Genomic DNA, 16,070 nt, shown 5'->3' with positions numbered 1-16,070 from the left:
AATCGAGCTTTTTTAGATTGTTTTGTTTAATTTAATACGAGGTTTTTTAGGAGACTTTTGTAGCTCTTTGGTAATCATACTTATTGCTAATTGTTTGTAAATCTATTTATTTTTTAACCTGCGGGGGTTTGTTTTTGGTTTTGTTTTTTTTTCATATTTTGGAAAAGTCTGGTTTTTATATCCTGACGGATTTGTCAAAATAAAGACTTGCACAGAGAAAGGGTGGTGTGTGGGGAGGATGGAGTAAGACAGCCCTGCCTGGGCTCGGAGGAGGTCCCTGCCCACCAGGACCCCCTCTCACCTGGGATGGCAGCCGGGTTTGTGCCCCAGAGCTCGGCAGCTCTCAGAACAGAGTCATTACGGGGGGAACAAGTGACTGGGAAGGGCTCTGGGTGCCCAGACACAGGACCCAGCACCCTGAGGTGGTCCCAGGAGTCCTCCGTACAGGACAGGGATGGGGCCAGCCTTGGATCACCCGGAGCCCCAGCACCCACGGCTGCCGGCCCGAGTCCTCACACTTTCTTGGGCACGTTGGTGATGATGGGCTTGGGGCGGGTTTTGAAGAGGAGCTTGGTTTTGATGAGGGCCGTGACGGCGTAGCGGGCGTGCGGCCCCGTGGGGCCGGGCTCGCCGGCTCCCCGCTTCACCAGGACGGCAAAGGGCTTCTCCAGCTGCACCACCTTCCCGTAGAGGATGTGGTGGCCCACGATAAGCACGGGGACGCCCTGGAGAGAGCAGCGAGAGGCAGAGGGTGAGGGCGGGCAGGGCCCCGGCTGCCGGAGCCGTCCCCCGGTACCGCGGCGTGGGCTGCCTCACCTCGCGGGTGTAGTGCAGGTCTCCCAGGAGGCTCCCCGCCAGCCCGCCGCTCTGCCGGGGCTCAACCTCGCCCTGCAGCTCCACCAGCACCCACTGCGCCAGGCCCCCGGCACCCTCGCTGCGGGCAGAGAGAAGCGGCTTCACCCAGCGGCTCCAACCCTGCCCCGGGGCCGTTGAGCCGGGCGCTACCGGGGGCAGGATCCGGCCCTCCGGGGCCGCGCAGCCCGCCGTGGCCTCACCTGGAGATGACGATCTGCACCATGCTCCGGGCCCTGCAAAGTAACGGCAGAGACACGGTCAGCGTTGCGGGGGGGGATCACGGGGCAGGCCCCGCTGCAGCGGGAGCCCCCAGCCCCCCCGGGACCTTTCCCGGGCCCCCCCCCCCATGCCCAGCCCGCCCTCCCGGGTCCCACAGACCCCCCATGCCCAGATCACACCCCCCCCGGGCCCTGCAGCCCCCCCCCGGGCCGCCGCCGCGGTTGCGCGGGGCGCTGGTGCCCTCCAGCGGCCCCGGTGGTGCGGGGCCGAGCCGGTCCGGTTCTACGGGCTGGGCCCCTCCTGCTTCCCAGCCCCGGCCGCTCCCCCGAGCCCCACGACCCCGGTCCACCTCGCCCCGATCCCGCACCCCCCGGCCGAACCGGAGCCGCCGCCCGTCAGCGCCCGAATCTCCCGCCGCGCCGCGCTTCTACTTCCGCTTCCGGTTGCGCCCGCCCCCCCCCCCTCCCGGGAGGGCGGTCACTTCCGGTTCCGGGTGCGGCGGGCGCACGTGGGGGGTTGCGCGGGGCGGAGCGGGGCCGGGATGGGGGAGTTCGAGGTGCACCGGGTACGGTTCTTCGGCCTGGTGCCGGCGGGCGTGCGCTGCCTGGCCTGCCAGCCCCGCGGCAGCCGCCTGGCCCTGGCCCGCACCGACGGCGCCGTCGAGGTCTACAACTTCGCCGCCAACTACTTCCAGGAGAAGGTGAGGCGGCCGGGCCAGGCCGTACCGGGCCCTACCGGGTTGTACCGGGCCGTGTAGCTGGGTAACGGGGTGTCCCTCCCCCAGGTCATCCCCGGGCATGAGGGCCGGTCGGTGGAAGCGCTGTGCTGGACGGCGGGAGACCGACTCTTCGGGGCCGGCCTCGGCGGGGACATCACCGAGTACGACCTGGCCGGGCTGTGCGTGGCCTGCTCCGTCGATGGCTGCGGGGGGCCCATCTGGAGCATGGCGGCCGACAGCAGCGGCACGCAACTGGCGGTGAGTGCAACCGGGACCGGGATGGCTCTCCCACCCCCGGAGCTGGGGCGGCTTAGCCCGGGGTGGCGGAGGGAAAGGGTCCGCCTGTCCCGCCGGAGCTGATCCCGACCCTCCCGCAGATCGGCTGCGAGGACGGCTCCGTTAAGCTTTTCCGAGTTGTGCCCGGGGGGATCCAGTTCGAGCGGAACCTGGACAGGCGGAAAGGTGAAGTGTGGGAGGGCTCGGTGCTGCAGCGGCATCGTCCCTCTGTCCCTCCCGGTTGTCCCGGTCCCGGTGACCAAGGGGCTGCCTGTCCGCAGAGTCACGTCTGGAACTTCCTTCCTCGCAGGCCGCATCCTGTGCCTCTCCTGGCACCCGTCGGACACTCACATAGCGGCCGGCTCCGTCGACATCATCCGCGTGTTCGACGTCTCTTCAGGTAACTCCTGCTCTGGGAGGTGAGCCCGGCTTGTCCCCGGGGACCGTCGGCACCGGCCCACCCTGTGCTCCGCGGGATCCCCTCGCCGCCCCCCAACTGTCCTTCCCGCTTCTCAGGCCGAACCGTGCAGAGGATCATGGTGAACTACCACGTGCAGAAGGCGAAGCGCGAGTGCGTCATATGGAACATCGCCTTCCTCTCCAGCGGCACCATCGTCACCTCGGATTCTTTCGGGAGGGTGCAGTTCTGGGAGTGGGAGCGAGGGACGCTGCTGGAGAGCCACACCGTCAGCACCTCGGCCGTCCTCTCGCTGGCCGTGTCGGAGGTAGGCGAGTTCCCCCCGAGTCCCCCCCCAGGCAGCCAGGGGCCCGTCTGGGCTCCTGCGTGCTGGGCTGGAGGCGCTCGGGCAGGAGCTGCCTGGCTCGGTGCCTTTGGGCCGGCAGGAGCGGGGCTGGGAGAGAAGCTGCCGGTGCCTGCCTGCCTCCCGGTGCTGCCCTTTCATTCTTCCTGGTCTGCGCCCGCAAACCCCGTCCCCGTTTCTCTCACCAGGAGGAGGACAGCATCATCGTGGGCACCTCGACCGGGGCCACCTACCAGTTTCAGCTGCTGCCAGTGAAAATGGGCAGCCTGGAGAAGCGCTGGGTGCGGACGAAGCCCTTCCAGCATCACACCCACGATGTGCGAGCTGTGGCGCACAGCTCGACGGCTCTCATCTCCGGGGGTAGGACTTGGGCGCCTTCACGAGGAGGGCTTGGGTCTCTCCCCGCCACCCCAGGTACCGGTTCGGCTGACGTCTGCTTGGTTTTCAGGCCTGGACGCCCAGCTGGTGATCCGCCCGCTGATGGAGAAGGTGCAGAAGAAAGGCTACGACGCAGTGCTCCGCAAATTCACCTTCCCCCACGTGAGTGCCACTCTGAGGGGGCTCTCGTGCCTGGCAAGGCAGGCTGGCAGGGCTGGCTCTTCTTGCGAGAGAAGGCTGGTCCTCCCTGCCCCGCTGGGTCCCCTCCCTGCCCTGCTGGGTCCCCTCCCTGCCCCTGGCACGTCTGGAGGCTCCTGCCACAGAAGGGATAGAAGTTGGCAAGCTTGTCTTGCTGGTCCTGCTGGGTCTCCATCTCTGGGCTCCATCCCATGGGACCCGAGTCCTTCCTCTCCCCCACCCCGGAGTCTCTGGCACCCCAGGGCATTTCGGGTTTGGCCCAGCCCTTTCTGCCAGGCTGCGGTTCATGTCAGTCTGCCCATTTCTGCCCGCAGCGACGCCTCGTCTCCTGTGCCAGGAAAGCCCGTCTGCTCCTCTTCCAGTTCACCCAGCACCTGGAGCTCTGGAGACTTGGCTCCACCGAGGAGACCGGTGAGTCGCAAGGCCCGGCTCTCCGGTTCAAGCCCTGTGGCAGAGCCCGCGCTGCCGGCAGGATTTCGGGCATGAACCGTCGCACTGCTTGGGCAGCGGAGGGGTGGTTTAGGCAGCGGAGGGGTGGTTTAGGCAGCGGAGGGGTGGTTTAGCCCGGGCCCCTTTCCTCCCCACAGCCCTGCGCTGGCCACGGGCAGGGCTGCGTTTCCCAGCGCGGTGCGTGCCTGGGCACGGGCTGCACGGCCGGTGCAAGGCTGCGCTTGTGCTTCCAGCGGAGCTGGGCCAGGCCTGGGGCGTTCAGCCTCGGGGGAGGTTGGGGAAGGGTCTGGGCTCTCCCTTGGGTGCTGCTCCCCCGGGATCCCCAGCTGCTCGACGGGACCGGTGTGGTTTCCCCACCGTCCCCGATGCGCCGCACGGTTTCTTGTCGTCCCAGGAAAGGATGGCGAGGTCCTTCCCTTGTGCCGCATGCCTGAGCACCTCGTGCAGCTCAAGAGCAAGGTAGGGCTGAGCCGGGGCTGGGGGGAGTCCGCCCTGGTGCCTGCCCCTCCGCTCTCCCTCTGACACCGGAGCTGCCTGTGCCAGGCTGCCGGGGGATCTCACGGGCCCCGCTCAGCCCCTCTGTGTTTCCAGGGTCCGGAGCACATCTACTGCAGCTCCGTCTCGCCCTGTGGCGGCTGGGTCGCCTACTCCACTGCCTCCCGCTTCCACCTCTACCGAGTGCGATACGAAGGCGACGGCATCAGCATCAAGAAGGTGAGGGGGGCGATGGGCCGCCCTGCTGCCGGGGAGGGGTGGTGGGCGGCTGCGGGGTCCCCGGGGGGGTGGCATGGCCGGCGTTGCTCGCAGGGAGCAAGGGCGGCAGTGGTAGGTGGCTGCCAGCGCTGCTTTCTCCCCCCTTCAAGGTCCCCAAAGTGCCCAAGCTGCTGCCCCCAGCCTACCAGCTCCAGTTCTCCTCCGACTCCGCAGCCTCTTCGTTGCCTCCGCTCGAGGCTCCGTCCACGTCCTCCAGCTGCTGGAGCCGGGGGGCTGCAAACACCTGCACACCTTTCGGCCGCCCTCAGGTTTGGGCTGGTGGGGAGCCGGGGTGGGTTGGGGAGGTGCTGGGGGTCCCTGCGCTCCGCATCCCCTCCCCACTGTGGGTGCAGATGGGTGTGCAGGGCCGAGCGTGTCCCCCTTTTCCTGCCCGGGGGTGTGTGGGTCCTTCCTCACCCCGGCAGCCCCTGCCCTGCCTTTGTGCCGCCCTCGTGGCCTGACACAGGTAGGGGAGCGGGGCGCCCAGATGGGCAGGGGGGAATGTGGGTCTGGATGTCCCCTGGGAGTGGGTCTGGAGCTCCTTGGAGGCCTGAGCACCCGTTACAGCCGGTGAGGGTGTTTCCGCAGGGTCCCCCGAGGCCGTTTACCTGCTGGCGTCGAGCGCGGACGGGCACTGGCTGGCCGCAGTCAGCGGGGACTGGGCAATCCACATCTACAACCTGAAATGCTTCAAGGTAGGAGCAGGCGCTGGAGGGTGCCGCAGGAATGAGCCCCGCTGCCCCCTGCCTTGGGGGGCCGGGTGACGGTGGGCTCAGCGCGTGGGTCCCCTCCCTGGAAGCGATCGCTGCGTCCCCGGAGCAGGGCTGAGGGTGGGTGTGTGGGAAGAGGCAGGGGGGGGGGTCAGAGGTGGCCCCGGTTGCTCCCGGCAGCGTGCTGTCCTCCTGCCTTGCAGCATCACTGCGCGGTGCCCACGTACAGCTGCGCGGTGACGGCCCTCGCCATCCACCCGTCACCAACAACCTCGTTATCGCCTACTCGGACCAGCAGGTAGGAGCTCTCCCGGTCGCAGCCTTCGTGGCCCTGGCCCCGGCCCCTTCCTCGCGGCTCTCTCCCTGGCCTCAGGGTTTTCTGGCCACACCGTTCCACCAGAGAGCCGCGGCTCCTGGGCAGGCGCAGGGACCCGGCTGGCTTTCGCTGCCCGCTGTCCCTGGCAGGAGCCTGTCCCCACGCAGCGCTCGCAGCCTGGTTGGAGCCGGGGCTGCCTGTGCACCGTCGTGGGGGTGATACCAGGGAGGACCGGACCTCACGAGCCGCCCCGTCTCCCCTCTCCTGCTTCTCCAGCTGTTTGAGTTCAGCATCCCCGAGAAGCAGTACACGGCCTGGAGCCGCATGGTGCAGAACTGCGGGCTGCACAGGGTCTGGCTGGAGAGGGACTCGCCCATCACCCACATCACCTTCAACCCCAAGAAGCCCTCGCACATCCTGCTCCACGACATCTACATGTTCTGCGTCCTCGACAAGTCCCTGGTGAGCCCACGTGCCGGGTCGGGAGGGCTGGGTTTGTGCCCAGGGCATCTCCCCTGCCCGGTCCGGCTGTCCCCGTCCCTGCCGGGAGCGGTGCGCGGTGCCGAGGCGGTGGTGGTCCAGGCAGCGCTGACGCTTGCCGTGCGCTCTCCTCGCAGCCCCTGCCAGACAACAGTGCCCTCCTGATGAACCAGAGCACCCTGAAGCAGCTCCCGGAGACCGCCAGGCAGCGGCAGCTCCACGCCTTCAAGATCTGCAAGAAGTTCCAGGTGGGTGACAGTGGTGTTGGGTGGGTGCCGGGTGGGTGCCCTGCGCCCGTGATCCCTGCGGCCCCACCTGCTCTTGTGCCCAGTCGCTCCCGGTGCCGTATCAGCGCCCGGGTGCCCCAGCGGCAGAGCAAAGCTCGGTCTCAATCCCCGTCACGGCGCAGCCGCTTGCTGCGATCTCGTGGGCTGCGATCGCCCAGCAGCTCCTGCAGCGCGCAGCCCCAAGCAGTGCCCCTGGTTACGGCTAAGCCGGTGCCGGCTGCGGGGCAGCTCTGTGCGGCCGAGCCCGACAAGCCGAGGCAGATGGGGGGGCCGGCACCGCGCTTTCCTCTCATCTCCTGCCCCCTCCCCGCCCCGCAGCCCCTGCTCTTCGCGGATCTGCTGGACGAGAACTGCCTCGTGATGGTGGAGCGGCCCATCATGGACATCAAGACCCAGCTGCCCCTGCCCGTCCAACAGAAGAAATTTGGCACCTGAGAGCAGAACAGGCTGCTTGCGCCGCAGAAACTCTCTCTGTTGCTTTTCCTAGGGTGCTGTAGGAATAAACCCCGCTGTTGTGTACGGCTGCGGGCTCGGGGCTCGTCCTTGCCCTGCGGGGCTCCCCGGTGTCGCAGCAGCGGGTCAGGTTGGCACTGGCTTGAGGACATGGCCACCTCCTAGGGCTCCCCTGCCTGTGCCGGTCCTCCTCCTGGGGCTACAGGGACAAGGTGGCACCCCAGATCTCCTCCCTTCTTGCTGGCTGCTGTGCTGGGCAGCGTTGGGTCCCGATGTTGGCTTCTCTCTCCCCGTGGCAGCCAGCAGCCGGGTGGGTTGGTGGGCACTTGGGGACGCTGCCTGGGGCAGGGGACTCCCATCCCCTAGTGAGCTGGGCTCCGGACAGGCAGACAGACGGCAATTGCCGGTGCTCAGCACCCATATGCAGCACCCCGAGCTGGGTGAGCAGCCTGTACCCCTGCTCCGTGCTTTGGGAGAGGCACCGGCTTGCCAAGCTGGGAGCTCGTGGCCGCGTGCTGGTGGGATTGGGGGGGGGGGTCCCTCTGCGAAACCACCGTGTCTCAGCACATGCAGCTCTGCGGCGGCTGTTAGCTGGAAAGCCTTTTCCAGCCCTTCCAGTAACACCACTACCCTGTTTCCAGTTTTCCCTGGCAGGACCGAGGGGTTTGGGGGGGGACACCCCCCCCTCCTTGCACCCCCAAAAGACATCTCCCCATCCCCGAGGAAGGGGCTCGGAGGGGAAAATTCGGGCTCTAGGAACAGCTGCCGGCTCCGTCCCCTAGAAATAAGATAGGCGAGCAAGCGGGGAGCGCAGCTTTGCTAAGCGGGGCTTTAGGCAGAGCCCGGGAAATGGAGAGCGGGGCGGGAAATAAAGCGCGGGGCGGGAAATAAAGTGCGGGGCGGGGCTTCACCTCCCCTCCCTCCGGCGCGACCAATCGCAGCAGCGGCGGCGGATCCGCCGCCGCTGCTGCGATTGGTCGCGCCGGAGGGAGGGGAGGGGCGTCCCAGCCCCGCCTCTCCCGCAGCGCGGAGCCTACCGCAGCGCGCCATGCGGGCGGGGGCGTGGCCACCGCGCCACGCCCCCCTCCTCCTCCAGACCCCGCCCCTTCTCCCGGTGCACGGCGGCGGCGGCAGGCGGCAGCGGCATGGCCGTGTGGACCCGCGCTTGTAAAGCGGGGCTGTTGGAGCTGCTGCTACGGGAACGTTGGGTGCGGGTAGCGGCGGAGCTGAGCGGCGAAGCCCTGAGCCTGACGGCGGAACCGGGAGGCGGCGAAGCGGCGGTGCTTAACGGCGTGGTTAACGGCAACGCGGAGGCGGCGCCCGGTTGCGTGCGGAGGGTGCGGGTGGTGAAGGCGGAGGCGGGAGGGCTCGGTATCAGCATCAAAGGAGGTCGGGAGAATCGTATGCCGGTGCTCATCTCACGTATCTTCCCGGGGCTGGCGGCGGAACGGAGCGGGGCGCTCCGTCTAGGCGACGCCATCCTCGCCGTTAACGGCGTCGATCTCCGGGATGCCACCCACGATCAAGCCGTCCAGGCGCTGAAGCGAGCCGGGAGGGAGGTCATCCTCGAAGGTACCGGCTAACCACCCCCCCAAACCCCACCCCCCGGTCCCCGGTACCGGCCCCCGGTGCTCCCTCCCTCCTCTCCCGGGTGCCCCCCCACCCCATTACCGGGTCCCACGACACCCCCCTGCCGCTGTCACCGGGCTCCCAGACCCCCGCCTCGGGCTTCTTTTCCTGTAGCGGGACCCTACTCCCCCCACCCCAGTCACAGTACATGTGTCCTGTCCCCCCCCAAAACCCCCAACCCCGGTGCTGCGTCCCGGCGTGCCCCCCGCCTGGCACGGGGACAGGGACAGGGGTGTCCCCTCCCCGGATGGGTGCTCCTGCTTGCGGCGGGAATGGGGACCCATCCCAGCTGGGGACAAGGACGAGCCATCTCTGCTGACTGTGCCCCCCCTGGGACAGAGCTGGGGTCCCCTGGGACACACCTGGGGTCCCCTGGCTGCGGTGTCCCCCCAGGACAGGGTGTCCCCCATCTTTGGGGACAGAACTCCCTGGGGTGGGTGCTTGTGTCCCCCCGAGTCCCCAGCGAGGGCTGTGCCTCCCCGGGACGTGGGTTTGGGGTCTGCCCGTGTCCCCGTGGGCTCCGTGCCCGCGGCACAGCCGGCTCGGGCCTGGCCTGGCAGAGCCACCGGCTCCTGCCCGACCTGTTCCCGGCAGCCCGACAAGCTCGGGCAGGACCCGCCTGGCCCGGCGGCGCGTGGCACGGGGCTCGTGCCATGGGGTGCTGCGCCCCGGTAGCCAGGAGGACGCGAGCCCCCCGTGCCATGGGTCAGGGTGGCCCATGCAGGTCCGTGGTGCCACACGAGCCGTCCTGGCATCCTGGCAAGGCCGTCTGTCCTCTGGTGCGTGGGGCTGCTCCGTGGATGTGGATCCCAGCAGGTGCTGGGCTTGGTCGCTGGTGCCTGGCAGGGCTGGGCTGACCCCGGTGACGGGTGCTCCAGCTCGCCCGCCTGCTCCTGGCACGCTGTGCCAGCACCAGGGCAGGCGGGTGGGCTGGCACGAGGTGGCTCTGTGCGGCTCGGCCACGGCTGGGGTGCTGTGGGGGCCGAGGCGGAGCTGCGGCGTTGGGCTTGGTGTTTAAACACCCGGCCGGTCAGGGCCACCATCGGAGACAGCGGGAGTCCCCACAGGACTCTGCCGGATTCACCATCTCCCCACCGCGTCCTTCCCCTCGCTCCCGTCTCGCGCCGCCCGGCCGTTTGATCCTGTCCTGCGGGAGCTCCGGCCTTGCGGCATGTTTGTCCCTTGCTTCCGCCACGGGCACGGGCGCCGCGGCAGCCGCCCCTTCCCTTCCCGCCGGGGCCGGCGTCGGGGCTGCTTGTCCGACCGCTGCGGTTGCCCCACAGCCCGGCAGGACCGTCCGGCGGCTGGCTGGCATCTGCGGGCCCTGGAGAGGAGCTGGGGAAGAGTTTGGCTGTGCCGTCCCTCCTCGCCAGCCCCTGGAGATGCGACCGCCCTGGCAGGCAGGGCTCCCGGTTAGGTGCCGGGGTTTCGCCCGGGCCCTGGGCCGGTGGTGGAGCATGGGAGCACCGGCCCTGCGCCGGCACCCCAGTCGGGCTGGCAGCCCCCGCCCTGGGCACTGGGTTTGGTTTCAGGGACCGATGCCGGGCGCCTTCCTCCCGGGGTGCCCACAGGCACACGGCGTGCTCTGGCACGCTCCGGCGCGCTGGGGGAAGGGAGCCCTTCCGCCTCTGCAGGGGAGCTGTGGGCAGAGCTGCCGGCCGGCAGGCACACGGCCTGGCCAGGCGCTGGCGACGGGCAAGGCTGGTTGCAAGAGCCGACCCATGTGCAAACGTGGGGAAACCTCTTTGGTGGTTCCCCTCCGGATGCGGGTGCCGGCGGCAGGAGGGGGCTTCGGCCCCAAGGACGGACCGATGCCATCTGGGCAGTGCACGGCGGCTCAGCCCCGGTGAGGCCGGTGCTAATCCGGCATTGCCGTGCAGCCGGAGCAGCCGCCTTCCTGCGGCAGGTCAGGCGAGGGGTGCAGGCAGCAACCAGGTTTCCTTTGCGGTGAGCGCGTAGGCGGGGCGGCAGCGGCTGTGCCGGGGGCGGCTGTACGCTGGCCGCCGCCTCACCAGAAGCAGAAGGGGTGCTTGCAGGTGCCACCACCCCGGCGCCGGCCTCGCGCCTGCTGGCACGGGGTGCTCTGTGCTCCTGCCTGCACCGTGGATGCGTCCCCCCCTGGAAAGCAGGGAGCTGGCTCTGCTGCCGTCCCCGCCGGCAGACACGGTCCCATGCGTCTGCTCGGTGCCGGGGCGCGCTTCCCACGGTGGCCGAGCTGGTGCAGCCTGGCAGCGGCTGCCTGCTGGTCCCAGCCACCGCCGAGAGCCACCAGTGTGGCTGCGGCCCCACCAAGCCCATGCTTCTCCGGCAGCGCCCCGGCACGGCGTACGGGCTCCCGTGCTGCCGGCTACCTGGCTCAACCTCTCACCCTCCCGGCTCTGGGAGCTCTTGGCGAGCTTGGCCTTCAGGGAGGCGGTGGCCGTGCCCCGGCGCAGGTCGGCACTGGCACCATGGGGTCGCGGCACCGTGGGCTGAAGCCCTGCCGGGGGCTGGCTGGAGGCCGCTGGGCATGGGCAGCCGGTGCTGGAGGCAGCTGCCCACATCTGGCACACAGCTGCCGAGTGGCCCCGCGGCGGGAGCTGCCGCCGCTGCCCTGCGGTGCTGTCCTGCCCTGCCTGGCCTGGCAGCGGGATTAGGGGTGCACGGGGACGGCAGTAATCCCAGGATCAGCGCGGCGGGAGGCTAATATTAACTCGTTTGCTGCCTGCAGCAAGGGCAAGCGCCTCGTGGCAGCACGTCCCCAGCCCGCCATGCTGCTCGGCTCAGCAAATCCGGCGGGAGGCCGGCCTGCCCGCTCCCCATCCCTGCCGGCATCTCCCTGCCCGTGCTGCAGGCAGGCGTCAGCCCCCACGCCGGGGGGATTTGCAGCGGACGAGCCCTGGGCCGCGGCAGGTGCCGGCCCATGGGGTCTGGCAGCGGCACGACCGGCCGAGAGCAAGACCTGGGCCCCGCCGCCGCCATCGTTCCTGCTCCGGCAAAGCGCCGGTGGGCTGGCTGGCCTGGCTGCGGTGCAGCGTTGTGCCAGCTCCATGGACGCTTTCACCGAGCGGCGGGGAGCTTCGCTTCACGGCGAATTACAGCTTATTCGCTTTTTTGTTTGTTTTCGTTTGGTTTTAACTCCCCGCTGCCCCCGGGGTGTGCGGACGTTGCTGTTCCCAGCACGTTCCTCCTTCGGGGATGGGCTGCCGGGGCTCAGCGCAGGCAGGCCGCTCTCTCACGGCACGCGTGCTGGCCGGGAAGCCATGTCTGGGGTGGGTGGGCACGGCGGGCAGGGGTCCAACACCGGCTGCAGGCGCCGTGTCCTATGCTGCCGGCAGCACTCGCTCGCAGCTTTCCGTGCCGTCCCGTGCGGCCTCATCCCTGCTGTGGTAGGCAGCTCGGCTGATGCTCCCTGGCATCGTGAAGGCATTGCTTTTCCCCGAGCGTGGCACAGCTGTCGGCGCTGGTGAGCCCACGGCGGCACCGTGGGCTGGGTGAGCCGGGCGAGCCGGGCTCCGTGGCTCCCTGCTTGCCCCATCCGTAGCTGGGATGGGCTCCGGGGTGCTGGCGCCTCGCCGGGACTCTGCTTCGGCTGGGCCGGGTGGTGCTCGGGGAGGGACCATCCGGGGGGAATAGGAGCCGGTGCCTCCTTCCTTCCTGCCTGGCCTGGAGAGGAGCGTGGAGCTGGGATGTCCTGGCTGCAAACCCTCCTCCTCCTCCTCCTCCTCCTCGTCCTGCCGGGAGCGGAGGCAGGCCGCTGGCAGGCGCGAGCGGCAGCGCGGGGTCAGCCTGCCGTCAGCGCCTGCGGCGCTGGAAACTTGGCCGGTGCTGTCCTCGCAGCGCGGCGGCCGGGGCGGGTCAGGATGGGCTGCAGCCTGACCTCCTGCCCGGCCCCATTGTGCTGCGCCGCCTTCCCTTTCCTACGCCCGCGCCGGCTGCCGGTAATGGGGATGAGCCGCCAGCGCCTGTCCCCTGCTTGGGACACCTCTGTCTCGGGGCAGGGTGGGACCCTCCGGGCCATGGCCGGGTCCCCAGGGCTGCCGTACCCCCCGGGGTGGGAATGCAGGGTGTCCCCTTTCCTGCTGCCTGTCCTCTGCCTGCGGCACGAGGCCGGGGTGGGGGTGAGTTCAGCTCCCCGGGGCATGGACTGTGCTGGTGCCACTGGGGGAGATCCCGCAGCCCCCCAGGGCTGGCTGAGACCCCACATGTGCCAGAGGGGGGACGACAAGACACCCCCACGGTCAGAGCATCCCTGGGGTGCAGGGCTGTGGCATAGGGGTACAGGACCCCTGCCCAGCCCTAATGTGTGTCGTTCCCCCCCCCCAGTGAAGTTCATGCGGGAGGTGACCCCCTACATCAAGAAGCCCTCTCTGGTGTCGGACCTGCCGTGGGAGGGGGCCGCCCCGCAGTCGCCCAGCCTGAGCGGCAGCGAGGACTCGGGCTCCCCCCAGCACCAGGGCCCCCGCGACCGCAAGGTGATCCCCCTGAAGATGTGCTTCGCCGCCAGGAACCTCAGCATGCCCGACCTGGAGAACAGGTGAGGGCAGGGGCTGCCTGCACCCCGCAAGCCTCATGGTTGCTGGCATGGAGGACCCCGCTCCCCACGGACCCCCCCCTCCGGGACAGGGCTGGGGGCTGCCCCTCGCCGCGGCCATGACCTCCCGCTTCCCCTGCCGAGCCGTGAAAGGGAAGTCCGGGGGGTTTGGCCGGGGCCAGGGCTGTGCCGTGCCCCCACCCTGACCCCCCGGGGCGGCTGGCAGCCTCCCGTGCCCACGGAAAAGGGGGGCCTGTAAATCCCCCCAGCTTTGCCTGCCGGCAGGGCTGGTGCCAGACTGCGCTGGCGGCTCCCCAGCACGGCCGGAGCCCCAAACCAGTGCGGCCAGTTTGCCGGGCTGGGCACGGGCAGGGGCACGCTCAACCGTGTGCCGCTGCTCCCGTCTCACCCAGCGCCGCGTCCCCTCGCAGGCTGATCGAGCTGCACTCGCCGGACAGCAGGAACACCCTGATCCTGCGCTGCAAGGACACGGCGACGGCGCACTCCTGGTTCACCGCCCTGCACGCCAACATCACCGCCCTGCTCCCCCAGGTCCTGGCCGAGCTCAACGCCATGCTGGGCACCGGCGGCGCCGCGGCCGGCGGCAAGGAGGTGAAGCACATCGCCTGGCTGGCTGAGCAGGTATGCACTGCCGGGGCTGTGCCGAAGGCGCTGCTCTGGGGACAGGCACTGCCCGGCACCGTCCCCGGGGATGGTGGCACCGACGGGGCTGTGGTTGCAGCCGTGTGGCTGCTGGAGAGCCTTGCCACCAGCCTGGGCACCGGGATCTGCCACTTTCGCATTCCCCAGCTGGCTTGCCGGCTGCGCCCCGGCACAGGCAGTGCTTCCCGTGCCCTCAGTCCCCTCTCCCACTGGGATTTCCCGGCTGGAGATGCTCATCACCCCCTCGCTTTTCCATGAATTTGCTCTCTGAGAGCTGCAGCCTGCCCGGGCACTGCGGCGAGCTCGGCCCCAGCAGCGGGGTCCCGTGGGGGCTGCTTCCAGCTCAGCTTTCCGGGACGGTCACCCTCGGCAGCGCCTTGCACAGCTTTACGTGGACGCTGCTGAGAGCCCGGCAATGCGGAGCCGCTGGCTTGGAGTCGGCCCGGCCATGGGCGCAGGGAGCGGGGTGGCTGGGCAGCGGCGGGCGCCTGCAGCCCCCGGCGCCCCTCACCGTCCCCTCGTGTCTCTCGCAGGCGCGCCTGGACGGAGGGCGGCAGCAGTGGCGGCCGGTCCTCATGGCGGTGACGGAGAAGGACCTGCTGCTGTACGACGGCATGCCCTGGACCAGGGACGCCTGGGCCTCCCCCTGCCACAGCTACCCGCTGGTGGCTACCAGGTGGGCTGGGGGGGCTGGATCCCTCCGCCTGCGTCCTCCGGGGACCCGCTCCCCTCGGCCGCATCCAGCTCCTCTGCTCGTGCCTTGGCTCTGCCTCTTGCCGGAACAGGGAGGGGAGACCCCAAAACGCCGATGGGCATGGGGCGGCGCGGTGCTGGCGCTGCCGTCGCGCCCTGACCCTCCTCCGTCCATTTCCCCCCCCCCCCCCCAGGCTGGTCCATTCGGGCTCGGGCCGCCGCTCGCCCGCCCTGGGCTCGGAGCTCACCTTCGCCACCCGGACGGGCTCTCGCCAGGGCGTGGAGATGCACGTCTTCCGCGTGGAGACCCACCGGGACCTCTCCTCCTGGACACGCGTCCTCGTCCAGGGCTGCCACGCCGCCGCCGAACTGATCAAGGAGGTGACTGTGGGTGAGTGCTGTTGGGGGGGGGGGACACACAGACGGACGGACACCCCCAGGGCTCCCCCCCTTCCCTCCCGGGGCTGGCAGGGTGAGGGTGCAGTGGGACCTGGGTGGCCCTGCAGGGACCTCCGCTCCGGGGCGGGGGGGGTCTCGCAGGCAGCAGAGCAGGCAGCAGGGGCTGAGCCCTGCCTGCGCCCGCAGGCTGCACGCTGGGCGGGCAGGAGGTGCAGCTCTCCATCCACTACGAGGGCGGCTTCACCATCTGCCAGGAGGAGCCGGGCGGCAGCGTCCTCTTCCGCTACCCCTACGAGAGGCTGAAGATGTCGGCGGACGACGGCATCAGGACCCTCTACCTGGACTTCGGGGGCCCCGAGGGGGAGCTGGTGAGGAGGGGGGCAGCCGGGCTCACCCCTTGATTTGGGGGGGGGGTCTTCCTCCAAGGGTGGCTCCTGCTTCCCCCCCATCCCTGCAGCATCACGGCTGCCTGGAACCGCTGGTTGGGAGCCCCCAGCCCCGGCTATGAGACCCCCGGGTGCTCCCCAAGGGGTTTGGCATGTCGGTGGGGGGGCTGACGCCGCTCTCCATCTCCCCCCCCCAGGCGCTGGACCTGCACTCCTGCCCCAAGCCCATCGTCTTCGTCCTGCACACCTTCCTCTCGGCCAAAGTCACCCGCATGGGGCTGCTGGCGTAGGTGGCCCCGGCCCCCGCCCGCCTCCCCCCACCACAAGCCAGCCGGGGAAAGCGGAGGGGCCCCCCCCCGCCCCTCCTGCCCCACCAGTGCCTTGCCGGAGCTGGGACTCACCGCCCCAAGAGCCGCCGGGGATATGGCAGGACGGCTGCCCCGGGGCGGGGGGTGAGCCTCTCCTGCTCCACGCCGGTGGTCCCGGCCCCCCCCAGCACAAGGGGGGGCCGGGGCACAGACACCAGCTTTAATCCCCCTGGGCCTGAAGCCATCACTGATCTCACCGCCTGTGCCTTGGAGTGGGGCGAGCCTGGCCCCCCCCCCACATTGGGAGACCCCCAGTGCTCCCCCACCCACATTTTGGGGGAGCCAGCACCCTCCCTGCCTTGGGACTCCCCCCAAAGGGGGTCACATTGTCCCCACATGGGATGGGGCTTGGGCTGTGGCCCCCCCCCCCCCCCCCCAATTGCTGCAGCACAGGGTCCCCTTGCCCCACTCAGGGTGGGGGGGGGGACACTTGTCTTACTCGGGGCACTCACGGGTACAAAAGGGGCTGCCCTGAGCCCCGGGGTGCTCATCCCTGTGGCACACCCTGGGGTGCAGGCAGGGCTCGGCCCCCCCCCGGGGGTCAGGGCACAGCAGCGAGCCCCCA

General features: G+C 69.8%; 3 protein-coding genes across 3 annotated transcripts; 2 read left to right on the top strand and 1 right to left on the bottom strand.

Annotated features, from left to right (window-relative positions):
* Positions 1–1,086, bottom strand: CHTF8 (chromosome transmission fidelity factor 8). The gene is made up of 3 exons (XM_050904111.1): positions 1,056–1,086; positions 817–934; positions 1–725 (listed from the first exon to the last, which is right to left on the bottom strand). The coding sequence occupies exons 1-3, from the start codon at positions 1,076–1,078 to the stop codon at positions 513–515; spliced, it is 354 nt and encodes a 117-aa protein (XP_050760068.1). The 5' UTR covers positions 1,079–1,086; the 3' UTR covers positions 1–512.
* A 529-nt stretch (positions 1,087–1,615) lies between these two features.
* On the top strand, positions 1,616–6,924 carry UTP4 (UTP4 small subunit processome component). Its single transcript, XM_050903947.1, is given in 18 exon segments — positions 1,616–1,774; positions 1,859–2,050; positions 2,170–2,254; positions 2,379–2,468; positions 2,585–2,793; positions 3,018–3,189; positions 3,278–3,369; positions 3,720–3,816; positions 4,250–4,314; positions 4,447–4,569; positions 4,719–4,776; positions 4,779–4,877; positions 5,197–5,303; positions 5,522–5,576; positions 5,579–5,616; positions 5,911–6,096; positions 6,252–6,362; positions 6,720–6,924. Coding segments are annotated over 18 exon segments (2,055 nt in total). The 3' UTR covers positions 6,837–6,924.
* Positions 6,925–7,993: 1,069 nt separating this feature from the next.
* On the top strand, positions 7,994–15,850 carry SNTB2 (syntrophin beta 2). The gene is made up of 7 exons (XM_050904062.1): positions 7,994–8,426; positions 12,789–12,999; positions 13,428–13,638; positions 14,193–14,335; positions 14,547–14,743; positions 14,938–15,119; positions 15,335–15,850. Exons 1-7 carry the CDS (start codon positions 8,000–8,002, stop codon positions 15,425–15,427), a joined length of 1,464 nt encoding a protein of 487 aa, XP_050760019.1. The 5' UTR covers positions 7,994–7,999; the 3' UTR covers positions 15,428–15,850.
* The last annotated feature ends 220 nt before the right edge of the window (positions 15,851–16,070 follow it).

This window comes from Gymnogyps californianus, chromosome 12 (assembly GCF_018139145.2).
Source record: "Gymnogyps californianus isolate 813 chromosome 12, ASM1813914v2, whole genome shotgun sequence".
NCBI lineage: Eukaryota > Metazoa > Chordata > Aves > Accipitriformes > Cathartidae > Gymnogyps > Gymnogyps californianus.
This window is presented reverse-complemented; position numbering and strand designations above follow the sequence as displayed.

What these genes read in the sequence shown, in the direction of transcription:
- CHTF8 (XM_050904111.1), bottom strand. Translation starts at nt 1,078, where the DNA reads ATGGTGCAGATCGTCATCTCCAG. An exon ending in GTGCAGATCGTCATCTCCAG is followed by an intron (nt 935 to 1,055) that starts GTGAGGCCACGG and finishes CTCTGCCCGCAG; the next exon opens with CGAGGGTGCCGGGGGCCTGG. An exon ending in ACCTGCACTACACCCGCGAG is followed by an intron (nt 726 to 816) that starts GTGAGGCAGCCC and finishes TGCTCTCTCCAG; the next exon opens with GGCGTCCCCGTGCTTATCGT.
- SNTB2 (XM_050904062.1), top strand. Translation starts at nt 8,000, where the DNA reads ATGGCCGTGTGGACCCGCGCTTGTAAAGCGGGGCTGTTGGAGCTGCTG. An exon ending in GAGGGAGGTCATCCTCGAAG is followed by an intron (nt 8,427 to 12,788) that starts GTACCGGCTAAC and finishes CCCCCCCCCCAG; the next exon opens with TGAAGTTCATGCGGGAGGTG. An exon ending in GGGGCCCCGAGGGGGAGCTG is followed by an intron (nt 15,120 to 15,334) that starts GTGAGGAGGGGG and finishes TCCCCCCCCCAG; the next exon opens with GCGCTGGACCTGCACTCCTG.